This window comes from Nilaparvata lugens, chromosome 1 (assembly GCF_014356525.2).
Source record: "Nilaparvata lugens isolate BPH chromosome 1, ASM1435652v1, whole genome shotgun sequence".
Lineage (NCBI taxonomy): Eukaryota > Metazoa > Arthropoda > Insecta > Hemiptera > Delphacidae > Nilaparvata > Nilaparvata lugens.
The window spans coordinates 52895387-52922842 of record NC_052504.1 but is presented as its reverse complement, the minus strand read 5'-3'; the positions used below and the strand labels follow the sequence as shown (position 1 = coordinate 52922842).

At 34.6% G+C, this 27456-nt stretch overlaps 1 protein-coding gene across 5 annotated transcripts in view; it reads left to right on the top strand.

Annotated features, from left to right (window-relative positions):
- LOC111060507 (solute carrier organic anion transporter family member 74D) overlaps nt 1–27456 on the top strand; it is a 39228-nt gene that overhangs the window by 5295 nt on the left and 6477 nt on the right. The window contains exons 2-14 of one of the 5 annotated variants that reach the window (XM_039436413.1): nt 765–819; nt 2028–2194; nt 3052–3249; nt 3660–3845; nt 4683–4778; nt 9563–9667; nt 10134–10325; nt 11106–11292; nt 14207–14351; nt 15358–15518; nt 22063–22166; nt 22868–22954; nt 23696–23921. In XM_039436413.1, coding sequence (XP_039292347.1) covers nt 765–819; nt 2028–2194; nt 3052–3249; nt 3660–3845; nt 4683–4778; nt 9563–9667; nt 10134–10325; nt 11106–11292; nt 14207–14351; nt 15358–15518; nt 22063–22166; nt 22868–22954; nt 23696–23921 — 1909 coding nt within the window. Of the gene's footprint in view, nt 1–739; nt 820–2027; nt 2195–3051; nt 3250–3659; nt 3846–4682; nt 4779–9562; nt 9668–10133; nt 10326–11105; nt 11293–14206; nt 14352–15357; nt 15519–22062; nt 22167–22867; nt 22955–23695; nt 23922–27456 lie in introns of all 5 variants that reach the window. The other 4 variants (XM_039436409.1, XM_039436427.1, XM_039436435.1 and 1 more) reach the window with 4 other exon arrangements.

Here is a 27456-nt window from a genome sequence, read left to right as displayed (position 1 = left end):
GCACAAATAACTGCGATGCACCTATATTTAGTAAACTAGGAGCGAACTATCTCTCTTTATTCTTCTTTGAATTTTGTTTTCAATTGATACAAATACTTTGCTAGATGTGTGTGTCACTTTTGTTTCTTGGGTTTTGACAAACTTGATCGTTTCTTAAACGTTTTCTTCCCCAATTGGTAAAATTTCAAAGCTCAAAGCTTTTCCGGGGTCTTTCAAATTGATGAAATTTTACCTGGTAACTTTTCCTATGGTATATTATTTCAAGAGACTACTCCGCATCCACGCAATTGTGCAGAATGCCGATCAAAAGTAATATTGTAATACCTACAATTTTATATTATTCATTCATCATGATGAGTGAACTTAAACCTCATTATTCAGTTACATTGCTTTATTGTCGTGGCTCAATTTCTACTACTCCAATAGACTGTAATCAAATGATGTTAGTTAGGTACCGTACTCACTTTGAAGATTACACTTTATTCTTATTTTGTACAATCATGGTTGCAAGAACAGTACCGGTAGGTACCATTAATTATTTCCTGATATAGAATACTGTTTTCTCTTAATGAACCTTTTGTTAGTTAGTCTTGGCTTACAAGTTTCAAAATAGCTTTACATTCCAGAAACCATGCTATTGCTCCTACTATAAAATAAAATAATGAGATAATTATTATTCTGTATTAATGTGTACCGTATTTGTTTCAATTTTTTTGCTGATTTTCTTGATATGGTGCAAACTAATCCGTTGAGAACTGAATCAGTTATTGGAATGGTATCTGGAAGCTTTGATACTACTACTGGAGTCTTAGATTGTGGGTAAGTTGAGATCAACTTTCCAAAATATTTTTCAAGTTACCGTATTAAATGTTAATGGAGTCTGTTATGACTCATGAGTTATTTAGTATCAGTTGACTAATCTCATTCGTAAACTTGAATGAAAAATTCTCTTTTAGTGTTATCAATCATCTACAAGATATCTCGGGCAACTGCGAGATGATTGGCAACAAAATAAATAATTTATTCATTGTTGTTATATACAATTGACATACAATTATTTCTGATGGATACGGTAATTGATAACGTCCATTTCCTCAATATCATTTGAGCTGCTTAATCCAATCCAACTTAATCCTGGGTCAAATCAAGCGATATGGTTTTAAAATATCTGCACGAGTTGGAGAAGTGCTTAATATAGATGGTATAATTACATGTACGGTATAAAATGTATCCAAAGGGACACTACATAGCCTACGTGTGAGAGGATATTTAGACATTTTTCGTCCGGGATTGACATCAATGTATGATATCATCCTTAATTGGAGATTGAAAAATAATATTTTTTCTTAGGATTTGAATGTGTGAATTTTCCGTCCGGAAACTACCATCAAAATCAACAATAATTGGGATGATTGAACGAATAAATATATCTGATTTTGTTGAAGAATCTTATTCAATCTGACGAGAACCATATTGTAAGAATTCCTATACTGTGATAATATTTTTTTTATAGTAGCCTAAACTGGAAACAGTTGATATAGCTTAAGAAATATTTTGTCAAAATAGAGAACCCCGATTCGTTGATTATTTATCAATGAAAAATTTAATAATATGCCCTAATGAGAAGAATATTTTTAAGAGTAAAGAAAAGTGTCTTTTTACATGAATTATATCAAAGAGATACGTGTGAGAAAGAATATTTATACTGTGGGAATGATATCCCAACCATACATTATTATCAACAAAAATTTACTTCCATAACAACCCATAAACAAAGGCTACGGTAATTGAAATTTTCAAATTCAAAGGACACTCAATTTTGATCTGCTTTCGAATTAAAATTTTAAGAAAACTCACTACAATCGTTTCATCAAGCTAGACGGCACATTATTAAGGAATTTTGGCTTGAGTTTTTTGGTAAAGGCCTAATTCTTGCTTATCTTTAACATGCGTATTTATTTTTGAAATGTTCTTAATAATTCTTCTTTTTATATTTTTAAAGCAAAGTGAATAATATTTCTTTCCAGGTATATCTGCAATGGTTATGTGCTTTGCAGTAGATTTGGAAGGTTTGCCAAGCCTCGACTGTTTTTCATCATCTTCATTCTACTGGGTGTTGTCCATGGTGCAGTCGAGACTATTCTGACGAAGACAATTCTCTCCAGTGACCCAGTCATTCCATACAGAATCACAAGTGAGTATTCCATGGAAAATTCTTGTAAAGCCCAGCAGAAAGTTGCTCATACACTAGACTTATGAATAAACGAAATTAATATCTATAGTACTTCAAATATCATCAAATAGCACACCTCATTATGAAACTCTCGTGTGCAGGCAATTTTCCTACATCGTACTTATATTTTCCATGTTCGTAATTTTTTTGAGAGTAGGCCTACTAACCAATATTGTAATATATCATACATTTTAAATGGTCGATTGAAATCTACGGATCACGTTACTCATTTTCTAATTTTTGTTTTATTAATTAGGTCCATCCCTAATTGTGGAGAAGCTAAAAGGTCGCAGCCTTTGATTGAAAAGAAACTTAATCACGATTGACTGGTGGCATAATATTATTTGAATTTGAACTCGAATATGCGAATTTAAGATCTGATGGGTTTTCAAGAAAATTACATCCCTCTTTGTAAGCAAAAGAGAGAGATATTCTCAAACTCATGTGAGAGCGTCACAAGCATAATTGCATGATTAGTGTTTTCGAAAAATATGTTCCATTTTTTTCAATAAAGACTATACCGCAATGGTTTATTAAAAACAATCAATGTTGTTTTTGCTGATATAACTTCTGTTGATCCTTCAATATTGAGAAGTAAATGAACGTTTTTGGCAAATCATGTAAGGTGGCGAAACATTTATTTTAGACGAACAAATTTTTGCAATTCAACTAAAAATGTCAATTCTTGTCGGGCAGAAATGATAGATTGGAAAAGATAAATACGTAATTGTTCCAATTTTTACGAATAAAATGTCTTCAATAAAAATATCCAATAATCTTTCAACCTATTCACACAGATCCATTGCATTTGTTTACAGAATGGATAGTTGTTGGGAGTGAAGTATTGCAGGTTGTTTGTGCCCTGCCGATAGTGTTTTGGGGATCGCGCAAGAGGCGGCCACAATGGCTGGCTGCCTGCACGGGAGCACTTGCTGCAGCTGGCTTCCTGTTCGCTTCCTATCTATTGAGTGAATACAGTGCCGACTCAAAACGCAGCCAATACCGGACTCAGAAAGGTTAGTGTGCCATCATTGATACGGTATATACTTATATTCAATGTTGAAATATTAAGTGGAAAAATTGTCTCAAAAGTATCAAGAACTCGTCTGTAGAGGTTCAAGTATCATAAATGTTCGACTTAACTGACTGAAGATGGTAATAACGATTAATTTGAGGAAACTCTGGCCAAATACATCATTGCAGAAAGAATGTTATCAGACTGTTTAGAACACTCATTATAATAATAATAATAACATTACCGTAATAAAAATGAACAATTTTTGGCAGTAATTTTAATATTAATTTAATCATTCTAAATAAAAAATACAACACAATGGAAACCAAGAAACAAATTCCAATGCTTCTTAAATTTCGAATTTTTGCTTATTTGTCCAATATAACTACATAATTTATTTTGTGTTTACAGATACGTTACTTTGTAATATTTGGCTCGACAATATAATCCTAAAAAAATGGAGCTGGTACTGGTTGACAGTTCTTGCATTGTTTCTACTTCATTTTGCGACCGGTATCAGCAGGATTGCCTACTGGTCTCTTGGTATTGCATATGTAGATGACAATTCTCTGCCTCGGAGTAGTCCTTTTGCTATTGGTAAGTTATTGTGTCTTTTTCAAGCAAAATACATAAATTTTATTTATTCGATATTGATAATAACGCAGGCTTTGTCTACGAAGGATCGTCAGACTAAAGCAATCATGGGTTAATTTGGAATTAACCAGTCGCAGGTAGAACCGTCTAATTGCATCGATAAGATAAGCGCCGTGAGAGGTTCTCGCATTGGAAGATTAACTGCTCGAAGATAACTCTGGTAACAGACAGCCCTCAATCACTTGCAAGTGGTTCAGAACCCACCTAAAACTTTTGTTCTCAGCTCTCATCACAGGCTTACGTGGGCATTATCCTCAAAGATATAGTTCCATTTCAACTCAATAAAATCAATTTTATGCATTAAAACATCCATTGTCTAATCCTAATAATTATACTGGCAATTATATTGTTGTCGCCATCATTATTCTGCATAGGCCTACTCTGACAGCATGCAGTGCTTCCCTACCTTTCATATTTTTTGGCGACCCACTTTTATTCCAATGGAGACTAGGAAACCCTCCACGATGATAGGTATATCATGTTTGTTGCATTTTCTCGTATTTACAACTCGAATTATTCATATGTTATACGTGAGGTCGATCAAGTTACAAAAGTTACAAATTGAAAAAATAAATTTCAAGTGTATGATTCATCTTAAAAGTGAAGCTAGTAATAAGGAATCAGTCAATTCGGTGAATTCTATTCAAGAATTCACTGCGACTTACAGGTTGGGTAACGCTGGTCTGTATACTTTAAAAGTATAAATTTTACTTCTAAGTAATAATTTTCATTCAACAGATTGAATATTATCTAAAATTTTGAAATGTGCTTCTTCTACAGGCTTCATATTGGCTATTAAACAGTTTGGTGCATTCACAGGACTTTTTATTTCATACTTCAGTACAACTAATTTCTACAATGGCTTTTGCTGGCTTGGTAAGTAGGCTCGCTATAGCATTGGAATAAAAATATTAAACATTTTAAATCCATTAAACAAACATTTTACTGAACAAATAAAGATCACCTAGAGAATATTTTTTGAAAAAAAGAAATTTTTGTAAGACTAGCATACCCTATAGGCTAATATTTATAGGTAATGAATAATTTACTCCTTCAAGTTGTAGTCCTATACACGGTGATTGAATTATAATACAGAAATAATCACTAGATATCATTCAACAAATGAAATCATTACAAAATTATCACGGTACCGTACTAGATAATATATACCAGATAATTATTATTAGAGTAGGCAGAGCAGTCATGACCGGTCGTGTTTTGTTTGTGCTCTGTGTATATTCTGTGTTTTCATGGGGTTTTTCTGAAATTTTTTTGGTACAATCTGTAGGTATAAAGTTCCTTATTTCAGTGGTCAAGACATAGTCCGGATTTCTATAGCTATATACGTTTAATAGTGTTTTGAGTGTTCAAATGTTAAGTTACCAGTTTCTGAATTTTTGTATGCTACTACGGTGTTGAACCTCTTATCGAATCAAAGTTAGATAATGCATTCTTCTATCCATTTTCACTGTTAATCTGTTACTTCTATGAGACCTCTTTCCACTGTTCTTACAGGAGCTTCCTATACTGTCCTGCCGTGCACGCTCTCTCGGCTTATCTTACAAAATTCCTCTCTTTCTCCCGTCCCCATTGATATCGCAATGTTTTCGTCAAGTCAGTTTTCTGTTTTCATCTGTTGCTGCCAAAGAGATCTAGTCATCATTGGCTATATATTTATTTGATTTTATTCGTATTTAATTAAACTGTTTTAATTCCATTTTATCTATTCTGACACACCGAGTGAGCAATATCAAACGGTTTGAAAGATGCTCTGTTGACCGAAAGACTCTCGGAATAAGGAGTCAACTCTATATGGCCAACGGTCTTTGGAGTGGAAGAGCTGTATAGAGAGGGCACTCTCTTGTCCTGAAGGTGTTAGAAACAGCTTTAAAGGCGGAGGAACTAAGTATATTCTTAGTCAACGGCATGAGAATGCAGAAGGCATGATGGGCAACCACTGCATTAAAGGCTTTTAGAGCAGTCCTAGTATTCATTAAGGCAATTTGTCAGCTATAATTTTATTTCTGGAATGGACACCCTAAACGAACTTCCGAGTGGTATAAGTATGAGCAATGATAATAAGGAAAAACAATTCTTCGTACAAGGAAAAACATCGTACAAGAATCGGGACTTGGCATGTAAGAACCATGGCTCAAACAGGGAAAATAGAGAATGCTTTTCAAGAAATGAAGCGTTTGAATTTATTGGTTTTGGGGATAAGCGAAATGAGGTGGCCGGATGCAAGCTATTACAACAGTGAAAACTATAGAGTGTACTATTCTGGTGCCCCACAAAAGTATGAGCATGGAGTTAGAATAATTATACACAAATCAATCGCACAGAATGTACCAAGCTTTATACCTACTAATGAGAGAATGATGCTTGTACAAATAAGAGCATTGCCAGTGAACGTGAACATTGTACAGGAAAATGCGCCCAAAAGTGAGCATGATGAACAAGTGATAATTAATTTTTATTCTCAATCAACAACTCTTATCAAGAACATTCCTGAAGAAGTTCTTATAATAATGGGTGACTCCAATGCCAAGGTAGGAGAAGGAAGATCAGGAATTCATATTGGTCCACATAACCTTGGAGATAGAAATGAGTCGGGAGAAAATCTTTGTACTTTTGCGGTGGAAAACGATTTGATTGTGGTGAATACCTTTTTTGATCTACCTCCTCGCAGATTGTATACTTGGAAGTCTCCATGAGATGGAACGGATGGTAGGATTGTACGCAATCAGATTGATTATTATATAATGATGAATAGAAGATATAGAAATAGCTGCAAGATGGCCAAAACATTTCGAGGAGCAGATATAGACTCCGACCACAATTTGCTGGTTTCCGATTTTAGACTACAGTGGAAGAAACTGAGAACAAAATCAACACAAAAGACATTCGACAGAAGAAAAATCAATGATCCACATGTGAGAGAACAAATTGAGAATGTACTCGGTGTTGCTCTGATTGAAGTGAATGCAAGTTCGGAGATCGAAGACAAAATAGGGAAAATAGTAGATGTCACAACAAGAATAAAGAAAAATACTTTGAGAGTTGATAAAGAAAAGAGGAAGTCGCGGATAAGTGATGAGATTTTGGAGTTGATGGAGGAGAGAAGAATGAAGAAAATAGATAAAGACCTAAATCAATATAAATCAATCAATAGACAAATAAGAAAGAAAATCACAGAAGCAAAGGAGCAGGAATTCAAGGAGAAATTTTTAGTAATTGAAGTGGCTCAGGCAAGGTATGACACATTCAATATGCACAAAAAGGTTGAAGAACTCACATGAAATTATAAGAAGAGACCATACAGTCGATTAAAAGTGGCAAAGCACCTGGCCCGGACGGCGTTCAGTCAGGAATCTTGAAACTTTTCAATGAAGATTTCAAAAAACAGCTGACATCGGTTTTCAATTATATATATAACAGTGGAGAAATACCAAAGGAATGGTTAAGATCAGAATTTATAGTTCTTCCCAAAAACAGGGTGCCAAGAAGTGCAGTGATTATAGAACTATCAGCCTTATGAGCCACTTGTTGAAAATATTTTTGAAGATTATCGTAGACTGTATAAAATATGTGAGGATCTAGTATCGCCTACACAGTTTGGCTTCATGAAAGGACTAGGAACTAGAGATGCGCTTTTTGGTATACAGGTCCTTTTCCAACGCTGCGGCGACATGAACTGCAATATATATGCCTGCTTCATCGATTATCAAAAAGCATTTGACAGAGTTCAGCATAATAAAATGATGAAGGTCCTGCGGGATAGCGGAATTGATGGTAAGGATTTGCGTTTAATTAAAAACCTGTATTGGAATCAGTCGGCATCTGTTAGAGTCAACAATGAGAAAACAGAAGAAGTTAAAATTCTCTGAGGAGTACGGCAGGGTTGTATATTATCTCCACTAATATTCAACTTGCTCTCAGAGGCAATTTTCCAAGAAGCCTTGGAATACTCGGAGGCCGGCATACTATTGAATGGAGAGAGATTCAACAATTTCAGGTATGCGGATGATACAGTAATTTTTGCCGACACCCTGCAAGGACTTCAACTGCTAATGGACAAAGTCGCTGAAGTTAGTAAAAAATTTGATCTGGAAGTCAACATTAACAAAACAAATACAATGATAATTAGTAAAGAAAAAGTTGACAATGTGCATTTCACTATTGATGGTAAGGTAGTGGAGAGAGTGCCAACTTATATTTACCTGTGTACAGTTTTGAATGAGCAGCGGGACCATTCTCAGGAGGTGAGGGCTCGGATTGAAAGGCGAGAGCGGCATTCCAAATCATGTCAAGAGTATTATCAAGTCGCATAATTTGACCCTTGAACTGAAAATTAGACTCCTACGTTGTTGTATATTTTCAATTTTGTTGTATGGAGTTGAGTCTTGGACCCTGACTGAAACAACAACAAAGAAACTTGAAGCGTTCGAGATGTGGACCTATAGACGAATCCTGAAAATATCATGGATGGACAAAATTTCCAACAACAGGGTTCTTCAACAACTCAATAAGAAGACGGAGATAATGTACACTGTCAAGAGACGAAAATTGGAGTATCTGGGGCACATTATGAGGAATGGAACTAAATATCAGTTGTTAAAATGAGTACTACAGGGTAAAGTTCTTGGCAGGAGAGGTGTTGGTAGGAGACGAATTTCCTGGTTAAAGAACTTGAGAACATGGTTTGCAGTGTCCACCTCGGAACTTCTTAGAGCGGCTGCCAACAAAGTTATAATTGCCAGAATGATTGCCAACATTCGGTAGCGGATAGGCACCAGAAGAAGAAGAAGAAGAAGAATTATTACATGATATTGTTATACTATCATAATAAGTGTTAAGTAAATTACCTAATAATAATTATCATGATAATATACCTAATTACTAGAAGCATTCTTGTAACATTCTAAGGATGAAATTCAGAATGTTTTTCTATTAACATTTTAAAAATCATTGAGCATTATAATATACAGAGTGTCCCACGAAAGATGTAACAGCCGAAGACCATCGATTCCACAATATGTAATTTGCAACAAAAAATGTCCAGTAACATTTTCTTAAATCGACCTTAGTTTTCAAGATTATACCGGTATCGACTTTTCGATATTTTTGAAAAAGTCAATAACTAGAAAACTATCAGCCAAAATCTAATTCTATTGATATGGTTGAAAACAAGAAGAAATTTCCAATAAGATTCATATAAGGTGTTTTTCCTTTTTGTGACGTATTTGAACTTTAAATAAGCATTTAAACTGTTTGACATTTGGCTTTGAACTCGACGAATGTAGGCTACTTTTTTACCTTCGAGTGCTCATAAAAAGTTCTAAAAAGTCAAAAAAGTAACAAATTATATGAATCTTATTGGAGATTTTTTCCCCTGCCCAAGCTCCTTTTAATTACCCTTGGAATTAAATTTCAACTAAAATAGATTTCCAGTTACTTTTTTCAAAAATAGACTATCGAAAAATCTATATAATATTTTGAAAACTAAGGTACAGTAAGTATAAGAAAACATAGTGTATGTATAAAAAACTTCACTTGGCATATTTTGTTGCAAAATTCATGTAGAATTTTTGGTCTTTGGCTGTTACCCCTTCCGTGAGATATGCTTTTACATTTATTAAATTTATGTTCTATTTTTGCAGGCGTTTCCATTGTTGTTCTGATAGTTGCGTTTCTGATTGGAATGTTCCCAACAAAAATGATTGACAATGAATTTAGGAACGCCAGCTATTCCGATGAAGATACAGGTAAAACTTCAAGATATTTTAAGCTATGAGCTACACAGTTGTGAAATAAACCTTATGAATTTTAACTGAAAAAAGTAACCTATATCTTGAGAATTTGAATAAGGAAATTAAAAATAACCAGACTAAACATTTACTATTTAATTGGATAGGTGTGATTGGCAATTACCGTGCTCAATTTGTGTGTGAATTTCATATTTACATCATTTGTTTTGAAAAAGAACTCAATTCATAAATGTATGTCAAAAGCAAAAGTGTGTTAACATTGCTCTTGAAAATGCTTCTCATATCAACAAATTTTTTACAGATTTTATCCAGCAGCTTTTATCTTTATCTATCTGAATGATTTATTGAATGTAATTCTACTTTTCCAAAAACTAAATATAGTAGCTGAAAATGGAATTACATTTAATAATGTAAGACCCTCAGCCTAAGTTTCTTGTATATCTGAATCATCATTTTCTTACAGGGTACTTTGCTTCACTAAAAAGAATCTTCACTAACAAAGTAATCATCCTAAATGGATCAGCTATGATTCTGGTTTTGACAGTCGTAGTGAATGCTTCAGCGATAGAAGATGAATATATAGAATCAGTTTTCTACGTTCCATCATCGTATTACTCACTTTTCAATTCAATATTATCGTGGAGATATCTATTCAGTAAGTAACTAGGCACAATAATAAGTTAAAAAAATATGTTTAGGCTTCAAGTTTAGTTCAGATGTGGAGAGATTCTTTACAAAAATTGCATGCATACGCTAATTTCTTAATAATAAGTGAATTAATGAGATTGGTTCGTCTGTGGTTGAGAAAAGATTCTTAAAATTATGCTTTTCAAGAAACACGAATTGATTTGTTCTTATAGAGTTTCACCTAAAGAACTATTTTCAACTACGATAAACATCGTACGGTACCACAGTATTCAACCCATAAAATGTTACTTGTATCGTTATACAGTTCTGTAGTTCTGTGTCGAATTATTTGTTGGTATTGTTGTACAAACCATTGCGGAAAACTTCAAGTCACAAACACCATTACGAAATCTATATGATCAAACTAAGAATGAAAAATTGCTGTGCAACTCAACTTTAATTCTAATGTAGAGGAATGAATCCTCATATTTATGTTTTGGCAAAATATAGTGTCCATAGAGTGGACCTAGGTATATAGGTCTAGTTGTATATTAGAGGTTACCTTTGTATTACAATAAGCTCCTGTAATAATGGAAGCGGTGGGCTCTGTGGTCGCACTGATGAGCTATCGATAAGTTGAGATTCATGCGCCTGCTACTCCCGTTGCATGGGTGACCATTTGAAGAGCATAAAAGTACTCCTCTAAACTCCATTACATTTTCATGTTATTATATTGATACTTTACACGTTTATAATGTATAGGCCTACATTTATAATTCTGGTTACAGACTGTTATGATACTTCTCAGGTATTCTAAAGCCATCAGTTGCAGCATTTGCCATGTTGATCTCTGGATGGTTGATCCATCGGATTCGCCCGCGGTCGACCATTCTGTGCATCTGGAGTGTGATGTGTTTGTGTGTGGCCGCCGCATCTATGTTTTCTCTCATCTTTTTGAGGTGCTCGGGAACTCCTATTCATCATGAAGATTCCAGGTCTGCCTTGCAAATAATTATTCAGCATAGCATTATATTGAGTATTCTGGGTGAAAATAACTCCAAAACTATTTTAAATTTAATAAAAAACGTTGACCTATCAGTTAGGAAACGAACTAACTCTGTGATAAGGATTTCAATAGAAATAATATTTCGAAAGTGCATCCCCTCACCCTTTCCCCTTAGCAAGCCACCTCAACCAGTCTGCCTACAACTTCCGTGAGAACCGAATCGCAACGCAGTCTAAAACGCAAGGTTATTATTGGCCGCATGCCACTGTTAATTATTCCATTGTCTGAACTCACTGGTAATTTCGCGGTCCTATACGTATCGAGAAACCCCTCAAAATCCAACACTATCATTACTTATTCATTTTAAAATAAGTTGAAGATGTTTGGGGAAGTAACTTGATTTTGTATTGCTCGTAATTTGACTTCTAATAGTTGAAATGGGAATAATTGTTATAGTTTTTTAATAGAGCTTAAACTTGAAAAAATGCTATTCTTCAAATTCAAAGTGAAATTTCAAACCGTTTTTTCTCCGGGTGATTATAGTGGTTTCAATATTTCAAAAACTTCTCCATTTTATAAGTTTTTGAATGAGTATAAATTCGAAAAGGCAAGCTCCATGATAAAGTGTTCAAAACTGCTAATATCTGGAGTGAACACCTTCAAAATGAGGAAATTCACAAACAGCAAGCATCAAGAGTGGTGACGATCCTAGGGTGAAATCACCTGATTTCTCTCTGACAATATTCACAAGTTTCAATCAATATTTTAACATTCTACAATGATATGACTTTTCCAATAACTTGCATTATTTCCCTAAGGGTAAAATTACCTGATTATTGCATTATTTTCTGTAGCATATAGCCTAAATCCTATATAAAATGTAAATCATGCACTTTTACAATATCCAACAAAATTTATTCATAGAATTATAATTAAAAGTAGATGAATGACACAATTGAAAAAAAACTGATGGCAATCATTCAGATGATAATCAAGTTAAATGTCATGATCACTGCTTACAGGAATTCAAAATAGCCTCCATTTCTCTTTGTGCAACTTCTTCTGCCGTTCATCAAGCTTCGAGTTGCCCGTCTCACTTCGTTGGGCCGTCTCTTCATTACTTTAAACGTCAATCGAATTCTGAGAATCAGTTCCTCCTGGTCTCTACAGGTTCTCTGTAAACTTTATACTTTTCACAACCCCCCAAAAGTAGAAGTCTATTGGAGTAAGATCAGGTGAGCGTGGTGGCCAACTTACGGGTCCACCTCGGACATTCCACTGCCCAGCATAATTGTTATCAAGCCACCCACAGACGTTTCTAGCATAATGAGGGAGGCAGCCATCCAACTGGAGCCACATATTCTGCCTCAAATTGAGAGGCACGTCTTTCATCGATTCGTGAAGCTCATTGGTTGGAAAGTCCATAAAAAATTCACCATTTATTCTCTCAGGGAAAATGAAAGGTCCATGTATGTGGAAATGTTATTGTGGAAATTTACAGCACCAGTTCTTGTGAACGTTCTTTTATCTGTGATTTGTCCATGAAATGTTTGAAATACAATCTTGTGCTAATATCCAACGGCAAATTGCATCATTGAAACAGTATCAAGTTCATTCAACTCTTGAACTGGGGTTTCATGAAATCGTCGTAAGTTATTTTTCTTCAATATTCTTTGAACTATCATTCTTGAAACATCCAATATCCCAGCGGCCCGCCAGATGCTGGATCGAGGATTCTACTCAAAATACTTTAGAATAAGATTCTCAAAAGCTTTAGAAATTAAGACAGGCCTCTCGTACCTTGAATCTGATCCTAGACCCTTACCATGTTGACATCTGTCAATCTTGAAAACGTGTTATGATATGGATGTTTTCGGTCAGGAAAACGTCTCCTGTATACTCTCTCTGCCTCTCTTGAATTGCATCCACACTCTCCATACACCAATAACATGTTCAAGTACTCAATCAAGGTTAGTTTCATGATAATGAACGCAAACACTTCTCTACTTGCCAAAGTTGATACATATCATGCCAATTAACTTGAAAGCACACTGAAAACTATACTGAAAATAGGCTGAGACATACACATCTTGTTATCTTATTCAGGATTTATGGTACAGGAAATAATGAAAGTTATTGAAAAAGTCATATCATTCTACAATGTTAAAATATAGATTGAAACTTGTGAATATTGTCAGAGAGAAATCAGGTGATTTCACCCTAGGATCGTCACCACTTGATGCTTGCTGTTTGTGAATTTCCTCATTTTGAAGGTGTTCATTCCAGATATTAGCAGTTTTGAACACTTTATCATGGAACTTGCCTTTTCGAATTTATACTCATTCGAAAACTTATAAAATGGAGAAGTTTTTGAAATATTGAAACCACTATAATCACCCGGAGAAGAACCGAGAAAAAATGGTTTGAAATTTCACTTTGAATTTGAAAAATAGCATTTTTTTTCAAGTTTAAGCCCTGATAAAAAACTAAAAAATATCTTACAACAAATAAAATTACATTAATCACGTTTGAAATGTTTTTCTCTTTCCTACAATACCCTTGAAATTAAAATTCAATTTGTAGTTTTCGAGTTATTGAGTATTTAATGACCAGAAGTAGGCATATTCTGAAAATATCGAAAATCGATATATCTCAAAAACTAAATTCGATAGGAAAAAGTTTACTGAACATTTTTTGTCAGAAATGTCGAGTAGAATCTATGGTCAACGGCTGTTACAACCTTGGTGAGAAACCCTGTATAATTATGTCTTAGGAATGCATCCTAATATTAGAAAGTAGTGGTGTATTCTTCTGCACTTGAAAGAAGATGTATTGTATTTAATACTTGAAATAATGATTTTTTACACGAATTTGATAATGCTCGTATTGATAATTTGTTGTAGGAAGGACCTATTAGAATACTGCAACAAAGACTGCGACTGCAATCAAGTGCCTTTCACTCCGGTGTGCAGTGAATATGATCAATTTGTTTTCTACTCGCCCTGTCATGCTGGCTGCTCCTCGTCACAAGGCACTGGCCAACATAGGGTAATTGGTTCACCTCTTTCTTCCAACCAATATATTATATTACTAGCCGGCTGGCTCCGCCCCCTGGACCCCCGACTGGATCATCCAGAAATAGGATCAGCATTTTTCATTTGAGCTTTCTTTCTTCCTATTAGATATTGAAGACTATAAAAAAACTAAAATATTTCGTTGACAGTTGCTAGAAAAATAGTAGGTGAAGGAAAGGAAATTGGAATTAGGAATAGGAAGTAGGAAAGGGCCGTACAGTAGAACGTGCACGACAAGCACTGAGTCGTAGAATAGCCAAATAAAATTGTACCATTGTTCTTCACCCTAATCGCAAATTGCGGAATGCCAGGAAGGGGTGGGGAAGGCGAAATAGAAAGAGAAATAAGAGAGAGAGAGAGAAGTAGGATTGAACACCTCCGTCAAAAGTCATAAGAGACTTTAAGGCTCGATTCAATCACCAGTTCTCTTCAAATTATGTAGTGCAGGGTTGCAATTTTTTTTTGTCAGAATTAATGAATAGTCAGTTATTTCTCGATTAGAGACTTGGTTAGAAGATCATGAGAATTATTGTATTTCAGTCTAATAGTTCTTTGAAATTTTGAACATGAATGGTATGTTCACTTAACAAACATCCATATCTAATCCTATCAAGTATGAATTTGCTTGATAAATGTAGAAAAATGTTTTGAAAACTCAATCAAAAACTTTAGAAAAGATAACCTCTAACTCTAAAACGCTGGGGAACGCTGTAAAAGCACCTATGCTGTACTTCTGTACGAAATCTGAACATGATATGTCGATTAGTTCTTGAGAAGGCTTAGAAAACGCCTAAAAACCGCCGATCTTGGGTGGAACTTGGGCGCCTCAGCTTTAGGCGGAATTCAATTTCCAATACAACATTTTTATACCTCAGCTGAGCTTTTGTACCAAGTTTGAACTTTTTTTGCCAAATAGTTCTTGAAAGCGATGAAAAAAACGCAAACCTCAAATATTCTACATGAATAATTTCATTTTCCAGGTTTTCTTGGACTGCCAATGCGTATCTTCTCACTCAGTCCGAGGAGGTCACTGCACCAGAGGCAAATGCAGCATCTTCTACTATATTTATCAGATTATGACATTGATAATCACAGCCGCTATCTCAAGTGGCTTCATTGGCTGTCTTGTGGTTTGCCTAAGGTACCGTTAGCGATAGCGATTTCTCAATTCAATCTTGTTTAAAGGGTTAGCTGCTAAGAAACGTTTCATATGAATTTTAAAAGTTCCATTCTCCATATTTCTAAGATCTTCAGGAAGTGAATTAAACAATTTTATTGATAAAAATAGAAATGTTTTTTGTGTACTAGAATAGGTATACCGATAAGTAGTCAAATTACCCCTATTTCTAGTGTTATGGCTATGAACTACCCCCTGCTCCACAAACTTCTCCAAATTCTCCTTAACATAAATAAGGCTCTGTTGAACAAATATTGAAGGTAGAGTCAATATTCCCAGAATTTTAAAATGCTCATCACACTGTGCTCGCTTAGAAAGCCCACAAATCAGTCTGATAGCCTTTCTCTGTATTCTAAAAAGTCTACCACTGTAAGCTCTGGAACCCCAAAGTATGGTGCCATATGACAGATGAGAATTGATGTGAGCATAATAAATCACCTTTAAAACATCCAAACTGACATATGACCTCAGTTTTCTAATTAAGAAGACTCCCTTATTCAGCTTGCTAGCAACAATGTCAATATGCTGGGACCAACTAAGGCAAGTGTCAAGTGTGAAGCCCAGAAACTTTGCCTCTTTCTCCTCATTCATAGTCAGTCTTCTATTATAACTGATAGTCAAGTTCTGAACTTTATCAGAGTTTACACATAATAAATTTGAATTACACCAGCTTTCGATCGAATCAGCCAAGTCCTGGGAAGCTTGACTCAATGAAACTACTGTGGGAAAGCTCAGAAAAACACACAGATCATCCGCAAACAAATAGCTTTTGGCTGGAGGGTTTACAATTGTTGGTAGATCATTTATATAGACGATGAACAAAATAGGCCCTAAAATAGAACCCTGAGGCACGCCATGGGAGACAGGTAGATACTGTGACTCAGATTCCTCAAAAACAACCTTCTGGAATCGATCCCCCAAATAAGATTCTACCAGTCTCAAAGATCTTTCCTAGAAGCCATAAAATGCAAGCTTATCTAGCAACAATGTGTGCGATACAGTGTCAAATGCTTTTGACAGGTCAAACAATTTAGTCTGAGTAAATTTCTTGTTTTCCAAAGAATTCAGACAATCCCTGTATAGATCAATTGCAGCTCTAACCGTATTTCTCCCAGTCCTATATCCAAACTGAGAATTGTTGAAAAGATTGTTTCTTTCGAAGTAATCCACAATTTGATCATTTAGAGCCTTTTCAAGTACTTTTGAAACAGTAGTGGTTATGTTAATAGGTCTAAAGTTATTATAATCTGATCTACAGCCTTTTTTATATATGGGCAGAACTTTATTCATCTTCAAGCTTTGTGGAAAAACACCTTCAAGGATTGAACTATTAACTAAGTGTGTAAGAGGATCTATAATATAATCAAGACTGAGTTTAAGCATCCTAGGACTAATGTCATAGACGTCTGCACTATTACTCCCCTTCATTTTCTTGAGTATATTAATTATGTTATCTGTTTCAACTAATTCAAATTCAAATCTGGACGTGGGCGCACAGTAACCAGCTCTCAAAAAGTCCATTGCACTATGACTGCAACTTTTACTTTCAACTTCAGCTACAATTTTATCTATGTTTTCTGTAAAGAATTTGTTGAACTGATTTGAGTTTAGTGAGCCTTTTTTAATCATTGACTTGGATTTACTCAGTTTTTTAATTATACCCCAAATTGCCCTGCTCTTGTTTTTGGATTCAATAATTTTTTTGTCATTTTGTGTCTTCCTTAGAGTCACTAACATGTCTTTGAATTCCTTTTTTCTAATTTTATACAGAATCTTTATTTCATTATCACCAGTATCAAGATAAACATCATAGAGCAGATCACACATATTCTTGATATTCATTAATTCAACACTATAGATTTTGCCTGGCTTAGGAGCTGTTGTCTTTAATTTTACAGTCTTCAATGGAAATGTCAAATCCACAATATTCTTGAGTGTACTCAGGAAAAAGGAGGTTTTTAGTTCTAGATTGCCATCTCTATATAGGTCCGTCCAATTTATTTTATGTAGCAAATTTTGAAAATGTATAATACTGTCACTGTTGATGTGTCGAATAGTTTTGGTTTCTGTGCAATTGCTTCCTGAATGTTTTGAAAATAATCTTGTTTTAAATGTGAGAGCCCAATGATCTGAGTACCATGTCTTTTCAACCCCACATGTAAAAGAACCTTCACTGATGGTAGTGATGATATTGTCAATACAGGTTCCCCCATTAGATGAATTAGGTCTGGTAATATTGTTATAACTCATCGTCAATCCAAAAGAAACAAATAAGTCCTTCAATTCCTTAATATTATTGTCATTGCTTATAAAATCATAATTGAAATCAGCACATAAAATTATGTTATTGGCATATTTCAAGACATGTTCCAATATACAACTTAGTCTATCCAGGAATATGTTAAAATTATTGTTTTCAGAGTTTGGTCTATATAAAGCTAAAACTATTGTATTTGAATGCACTAAATGGATAGCTGTCGCCTCTAAAACCATCTCTATTGACATCTGATTTATGCTTCCAAGCCTTTCAAAATCTAGTCCATTTTTCACATAGATCAGGCACCCCCCATGTTTCCTGGTGACCCTACAGTAAGCATTCCCAATTGAAAAGCCATTAATTCCATACAAGTCAACCTCCTCTGACTCCAACCATGTTTCAACTATACACGCAATGTCCACATTCAAGTCTTTAAGTTGATATTCAACAGAGTCAAGCTCATTTCTGATGCTTTGAACGTTCCAATGGAAAATAATAGTATTAAAATTGTCGTAATTCAGATCATTTTTATATTTAACTTGATTTCCTGAGTCAACAATATACTCTATACATGGATTTCTATGTGCTTTGCTTCTTCTAAAAAAGACCTGGGCTTCGTAATGACTGGTATCTGTAAGACTGGATTTGAATTCAATCTCATCTCACAAACTCCACCTGTGATCAAACCTGACAAATTATTACAACTCTCAACACCAACAAATGAACAATCATTGCTTGAAGAAGAAGCTGATTTGATTGACAAGACTGGGGCCACGTCATACGTCTGAGTAGATCCTGATAGTAAATTCAATAACTCATTTGCAAGTCTTATTTTCCCATGCCTATTAAGATGTAGCCCATGCCGAGTGTGAAATCTCGCCTGGTAGCTCCATATGCTTAGCATACTCAGAGAAAACTCTTGGGAAATTGAACAAACAGCTTCATTAAAAGACTCTATACACTTGTTCATATGCGACCCCACTGCAAGATCATACCTGTTTGGTATTGTTGAAAGAATCAACCCTAACTTATTGCTCCTCAGAGTACTAACTAATTTACGGAGCTTCATTATACAATTATAAATGTCTATCTCCGTAGAGGTGTCATTAAAGCTATTTGTTCCCCCTATAAGAACAACAGTATCATCTTGTTTCATTGTGCCAAGCTCAAATGATGACAAAATACCATCCATTATATAATTAATCGGTGCGCTAGTAAAAATTAATGACTTGAACTTGAGGTTAGAGGCTGACTTCCTATCCATCAACTCCCTTATGCCTTTCACATGGCTGTCACCCCACAGCCAAACACTTGAAGAGTCTTCAACAAGAATGTCATTATCAGGAGAAACATTTTCAATCTGATAATTGTTTCTATAAGTTCCTACTCCATTAAAAACTGAGCTCATCATGGAACAAGCATTAAGAAAACTGTTCAGTACTGACTTGGCCTTCCCAACATTAGTCTTCATATCTAATATCAAACACCTATTTTTCTCCAAATCAGACTGTAAATCAGAAATCCTATTGAGAAAGAGCCTTTTCTCCGAACATGTACCCTCCCCCTGCACTACATCAACAGAACAACAATCCGTACCGATATGTTGCTCGACGTCAATTACCTCGTTCAAGCGCACATTCATCTCCTCCGTTTGAGCACCAAAATCCCTAAACGTTTTATCTTGAAGATCCATTATCAATTTTTCATTCATTATGGAACGGTCTACAGCAGCATTCCATTGTACCCATAGACGAGAATTCTCCGCAACCAGATTATGATTCTCAATCATTAACTTCTCAACAAGATGAAAACAGCCAACGCAAACATCCTGAGAAACAGATTTATTTATCCTATCAGGCTCTACACACTGAAGACACCTGGTTGTGTAATTCAGATACAACAGGGAGTTCAGTTTCATTGGCATGAGATATAGGGGTGGAAGACATTGCAGCTGACATCACACTAATATTTGATGCAACATGTGAATGGTCATCGCAAACGGAATCCTCATCTGCAGAGTCGTCGTTTAACCTCGTTGTTCCATCACAAGGAGGAGAATGATTGTGAGAATCAGATTGGCTCATATCTACTATTTTTTTAATATTTCTATCAGTTTTAAGAGTAGCCTTACATGTCTTTGACAGACAACGCCAATTTATGTTCCCCAATGAATTAGCAACTGTTTTTCTGTAAGTAAAACTTTGAAAGGTCAATTTAGGGTTGCCCTTGTTAGTCTTTCCAACAATAAACTCAACCCCTTCAGCCATTCCTCCCTATCCCCTGACTCGTTCAATATGAGGTTCTGATAATAAAGTGATTGTGTAGTTGAAGAAAAAAAATCAAGAAAATTTTACTGTAAGACTGAAAATATTCTACATGTACTAGAGAGTAGGTAGACTAGTTGTTTATAGTGTACGACGTAAACTAAAAGAGTAAAGAGTGTAAAAATCCTTTTGATATTAAGTATTCAATTGATAATAAAGTATGAATATTATTGGAATTATGTCATGAATTGATTATTTCTATTCATTAATCATGAATATGATGATTTAAATTATAAGTTCAGAATTCTGTGCGGTATGCTGACAATAATATTTTAAGAAGAAAAAAAAAAGATTAATGAGAGAGCTCTTCAAAACAAACAAGTTTAACGCTAGTAAAGGGAAGGATTAAGAAGATTAATCGGCTAGAGAAACAAATAAAATCTTATCACTAGAATGTTGAAGATGATATATCTCAGTGAAAGTCTGATAAGGAGTCTAAATGTGCACCAAGCAAGGAATCACGCAGCAGGGTTGACTCTCTTCGTTCTGCAGCAAGGATTACTCATCATCATCAAGCAAGAAATTAGTTCCGTATCATTAGATCCAACTGGGTATCTCAATCGGTATATCATTCATCCACACAGACACTTGAGATCGAATAAGTTTTTATTGGTTCAATGTAACAAAATATTGATATTGACAGTGCAGAGAAACCAACAATGTCCGATGTACACGAATTGTTATATTTTTCATCTCATTCAAAAGTTCATTTTCAATAGATAGGTGGACGCAACGATCATTAAACAAGCAACACGGTATTAGATATTGTTGCACACCCAGCTTTGGGTTCAGGCCACTGAATATTCCTTTGAGCAGCCTCACTACAACGTGTTACTTGGTACCGACGTCAAACAAGATTCTTATTACAGGTGGTACAATTTCATCCCTCAAGTTTGTTTCAGGGAGGTCAAAGTTCAATCCGCTCCAACCAACTCACAATCACCGGCTTCCTTGTCTCTTTCTTGTAGGTTAGGAAGTAATTATCAGCAATTAGACTTAAGTTACGTCTCTCTTCAGGCAAAACTATTAATGCACTCGTAGAATCACTTCCCAAATATTTAAAAATCACTCACTTAGAGGGTAAGACTCACAAAATAACTACATAATTCACAAAAACAGACAGACGAACTTTCGAGTACACCACTCGTAGCAGCCAGTGCTACCAACCCGAGCCATAGTGAAAACTATGTGGAGTTAAAGAAAATTACTGGTACGGTAATATTCTTAGATTGAACACAATATTACAAGGGTCTATTAATTTTCTATGTATAATTAAACACTCAAGTAGCCCTACTAAAATATTTTATTACAACTATGTGGAAGTATGGTGTTATCTGGACATTATGGATTATATAAAATAGAGAAATCTTCCATATCATTGTAATTTAGAAATTATATCAATCAAAATAATAGCAAGAACTTATATTTTATCAATCAATAGTTTCTACTTCCTATTGTTATTGCAACAGAATAACGTAGATTTATTTTTTAACATTTTCAAAATTAAAAATTAATGTTTGAAATTTTAAAATTGAACAAATTTATCTTTCACTGACTTGCATTCTACTGGATTATTTGAAATTCACTAGCAATTTCCACAAATTCGGAATAACTAAATTCTTACTTGCTCAGTAGTGTGAATTTTTATAATGAATAATTCTATTCAACAATTCTTTGACATTTTAATATCTATTTATTTCAAGAGATATCGTGATAATCCATCCAGTATTTCTTGAGAATATTTTTTTAGATAAGTTCTATTAGATGTTCATGATGATGTTTTGTTAAGTTCTATATGAACGTTATTGTAGCATTAAATTTTCGTTTATATCACAGAAATATTTGAATAGTCTATCTAGTGATAATTGAAAATTTTACTTGAGCAATAATACTTTGTTAAAATTCAATTGTACAATTATTTTTACAGAGGCGTATTACCAACAGATAAGTCATCTGCGATTGGTGTGATAGCAATTATTTCTGGATTTGCTGCAAGAGCTCCTTTCAAGTTTCTATATGACTTTGTTACAAGTAAGTTGTATATTTATATTTTCAATCAAGTTTTCAATTATCATAATAGGCTTGCAATTGAGAAAATTTATTTGAAAAATTTGGTATAGGTATTTTAGCCGACAAATCTGATCTCTTGTTTGTGAAAATATAATTTAGACCTTGATTGTGTAAGTTACTTTTCGTGAAAAAATAGAAGATAATGTAAGTTTTTATAATCGGTATAATGTTACTAAACGTTACTTAATGGATAAATTAAACTTATACAGTGACCTAATAACATTATTATTGTATATCCTACTATACAGGTTTTTGGACAATGAAATATGTATGATTTGAAAGAACAGTTACATTTTCATTTTTTAACGAGACCAAAAACGGGTTTTCCAGTGTGTATCCCAAATGTTGTCATTTTATTTAACAGATAGGAAAAAATTAGTAAAATCCCAATAAATTTAATTACCCAACCCTGCATAATAATCTTCTGATATAAAAACTTCTACTACCTGTTATTCTTAGATTAGTACAAACGTAATCTATGAAAACTATAATAATAAATTTGACTTCCTAAATTTCAATATAGATATCACATGGACCAAAATAATTTTACTGGTAACTTGTCAGGTTTTCCATTTGATATTCAGATTGAATATCAAATTATTGGTTTTGTTGGTAGTTTGAAATCACTAGTAGGTAAAACAAAAACCTTCCTTTTGTTTCAGATTTCGGATGTATTTACTTGGTTGGAGATTTATGCAAAATGTATAATTCTGAAAAACTTACAACCTATTTTCATCTTCTGAATATTTGTAAGTACAATACAGAAATACGTATTGATAAATTCATGTTATACTTCAATATAAATCTCAAAATTCTGATCTTAATCAACATTATTTAACAATAATTCATTTTTTTTAAATCGAACCAACATATTATCAGATGCATGAATGCACCAGCATATTATCAGATCCATGAATGCACCAAACAATGCACCAACATATTATCAGATGCATAAATGAAATCGTGCACGAGGGATAGAGAAAAGCCCCTAATGAACTATTATCATTCTACAAAAGACTTTAACAAAATTAATGGAAGCCACTATGACAGTTACAATTTACAAGTGGTTTACGATGGAACAGAGGACAACAATATTTTAAATAGACTTCAAGTACTAATACTGGCGCAATCTCTCGACCCTAGGAAAGATATGTTTCAACTGATCCAGTAAGCGGCGGCGGCGGCCAATTTGAACAAAACAAACTGCGCTTTGGATTTTATGGGGTCACACTAGTCTTCATCAATTCATTTTCCAAATTATAATATAATTATATTGAATAGAAAGAGGAAAACGTTTGGATGCAGCTCATGAAGATCATTGCATATAAAAATGAAAAGAATCTCGTAAAGGGATGAAGGGAATTTTATTGAAGAGATTAGAAATTGTTTTGAGGAGATAATAATCATAAATATAGAAACCTAGGTTTGGAAGTTTTAAAACCCATAAATAATATATTGATAATATTTGTCTCACAATTAATTGATTTCAGGTCTTCTTCTGATAGCAGCTGGCATTCTATCACTGATGTGCTTTTTGGTAGAGGACATTGCCTTGTACGAGAGTGTCATTACAAGAGCGTCTCGTAACAAGCAGAACGTAAGTGAACCAGATGCAGATGGTAGAGAAATGACAGATTTCAGGTCGCAACTGAATCAAGCGCTTAAAAATCGTAGGGAGGTCGCAGCTGAAGAACAGCAACTTCTCGGTGAAAGAAGGTAAACCACTCACAGCTGAACCGAGCTGCTATTTGCCTTCCTACTAACTGCGGTGGTTGGATCTTACTAAATATTTTCGAATGAGATTGCATCAACTATAACATAAACTGATATCAACTATAATATAAACTAATAAACTAATTATTTTTGTGTGTTTTGAATTGTATATTTGGAGTGTGTAATTGAAAAATGTTAAAGCGACACATAACCTATAGTCCGGGCGCAAATGTCATGAATAAGGCACTCACTCCGTGGTCATTCTTGAGTAACAGCCATGGAAGATGTCTCAATTTCTTCGTTTGGTCTAGCATAATAAGGATCGTGATGATAGTCGGGGGTTGGCAGCCTTGACTGCTGTGAGAAACATTAGTGAGATCGTGCTCAAGTGAAATTTCAAATCAAACAGTTTAAAATTCTAATAGTGTCGTTAAAAGTTACCAATTCAACAATTTAAGGACTAACAGTGACAAGTTATCAAATTTGTTTTGTGTAAATTACAACCTGTGATGAGCTTTGGACATTGGAAAATGGAAGTTGAACTATTGTAGGTTAGAAAGAAGAAGCCAAAGCAGAGACCTCCAACACAGGTGGATCGCAAGTTGGACTTTGAACTACCTGCAGCAATCATGAAAACCGAAAAATTACCAGATGATCAATGACAGGGAAATACGAAAGAAAGTAACGGAACAACAGAGAGAGAGAGAGGTTGATAGAGGCGCTGAGTCGAGCTACATCACAACACCTTGCTTATCTGTCTTCAGACTGTTATCTACCTTGACCTACGCAACATCTTAGAAATAAATTCATCGAACCAGTTAGATAGCTTAAACATTTTATACTCCAAACAATTGAGTTATTAAAGGTGCTTTCATCCTTAGGACGAATTTCAAAATCGAACAGCATATCTTCATTCAAAATATAACCATTCTAACATCCTACAGTACAATATGTCACAAATAGAGGAGAAATTGGACAGGATTCTGGATAAATTAGAGAAGCTTGATTCATTAGACAACAAAGTGGATGCAATGAATTCTCGTTTTGAAGATGAAATAGAGGGAATAAAATCAGATATAAATACCTTGAAACAAAACTATGCAGAAAAAGTAAAGATTGTAGAGGAGAGTAAGCGGAAGTTTAATTTACTTATCTATGGAGTTCAGAGTAGAAGCTATTTTGAAATGAATGATCAGATCATGAACGTTCTCAAGTTTCTAGTCCCTGAAATAAATGGTAACTATATCAAAGAGTTATGGAAAACAAATAAGAGTAAAGAAAGAGCACCTGTGTTAGTGAAATTGAATTCAATTACAATAAAAAGAATTATACTGAGAGAGAAGAGAAGGCTCCAAGATGATAGACGCTATAAAAATGTACAAATCAAGGAGGATTTTTCTCAAGAAACCAGAGCAATAAGGAAAAACTTATTCTCCCATCTCATGAAATTAAAAAGCAAGGGTCAAAAGGTTATCATGAAAAAGGATAAGCTAGAAGTAGATGGGAAACTATTTTCACTTGAAGAACTGGACAATATAGAGGCCAAATCAGCCAAACGACCTAGAAGTGAAGAGTCGAGTCCAAGGAATCAGGAAGAGGAAAGCAAAAGTCGCCATGGAAAGCAGTCTGGGAGGAAAGGGAGAAGGGTGGAAGGTAATAGAAGCATAGAGAGTTTCCTCACCAAGCACAGCAATGCGTGTGAAGAAGCGAGCAAGGTGAATGAGCAAAAATCCACTCATCAAAACAAACAGCTGATTGAGAGACCAGAAGAAAGAAAAGAGGAATGTCAAAAAACTGTAAATAATCAGACATAGCAAAAACTAAGAATACACAGGACCGGATTCATTCAGGAATTAAACAAGAATAGTTCAACTAGAAATGGAAAACTTATACACATAGGCACATTTAATGCAAGGTCTGTCCTAGGAGAAGATAAAATTATGGAGCTTGAGCTAGCAATGAAGGAGATCGAATGGGATGTTTTAGGCTTAGCTGAAATCAGGAGAAGCTACGAAGAAGTAGTAGAGCGAAATAGTGGGCATATCTTCTGTCACTCAGCAGCCACAAGAGGGAACAGAGGAGTTGGCTTTTTTGTGAATAAACAACACAAAAATAAGATCACCGAATTTAAACCCATATCAGACAGAATTGCGTTCATAAAAATATCAATTGGAAACAATAAGCTAATGATAATACAAGTACATGCACCAACATCCGACAGTAATGAGGAAGAAATAGAACTTTTTTACGAGAGACTAGAAGGTATAATGATACAAAAACGAGCAGGAGAAAGACTAATAGTGATGGGAGATTTCAACGCAAAGATTGCAAGGAGCGCTGAGATGGGGGAAGCTAGTATTGGAAATGAAAGAGGCGAAATGCTACTGGATTTTGCCCTAAGCAATAATCTCAAGATTGTAAATATGCTATTCAGAGGAAGTATTGAAGACAAGTGGACATGGAAATCCCCAATTGGAGGCTTGCATGAGATCGACTACTTTATGGTGGAGCAGAGGAACAACACTGTACAACACCTAGCCGTAATGAAAACATTCAAGTACGACTCTGACCACAGAATGCTGATGAGTGAAATGAAGCTACATAAAAGAAGGTTTTTCATCAAACAAAGAAGAACGAGAATAGAGGAGACAAACAGTGGAAGATATGTTGAAAATTTAGCAGAAGAAATTAGAAAACTACATATAACCCAAAACAATAGTATTGAAGAAATATATACCGGACTTGTACATTCGATTCGAATAGCTTCCAACAGATTGGAAAGAGTACAGAGAGGGGAAAGAAGAAGCAAGAAAATCTCAACTGAAACAATGAATTTGATTGAAGAACGTGAGAGATTGAATAGAATTGTTGAGAAGACAGACGAGGAGAAGGAGGAGCACAAAAATCTCAGAAAAGAAGTACGAGCAAGAATTAGGAAAGAGACAAAAGAATACGAAGAAAATGTAATAAATTCAATAATGCTGACAACAGGGTCAACTAAAAAGATCAATCAAGAGCTCAGCAGTACTAGAAAAAAAATGGATCGCCAAATTGAATACAGAAGGTGGGATTGCGACAGAAAGAAGTCGAATTATAGACCATATATCAGTATTTTATGAGAATTTATACAAGAAGGACAATGGAGACGAAAGATGGGCTATACGAGAAAATCAACAAGCGACTGAATTCGATTTTGAAGCAGCGGAAATATTAGAGGCAGAAATATTCAATGCTATTAAAAGTCTTAAGAAAGGTAAAGCTCCTGGAGATGATGGAATCACAGGCGAAGCAGTGATTACAGGATTTGAAAAACTATTGAAGCCGCTAAAACTTTTATTTTACAAAATCTTGAGAGAAAAAACAATACCTCTAGCATGGAAGAGAAATAAAGTGATTATAATATTCAAGAAAGGTTCAAGACTGGATATGGAGAATTATAGACCAATCACTCTCCCCTCAGTGCTGTATAAGCTATTCGCTTCCATAATTAAAAATAGATTACTGAACAAAGTTTATGAAAATCACCCCACTGAGCAAG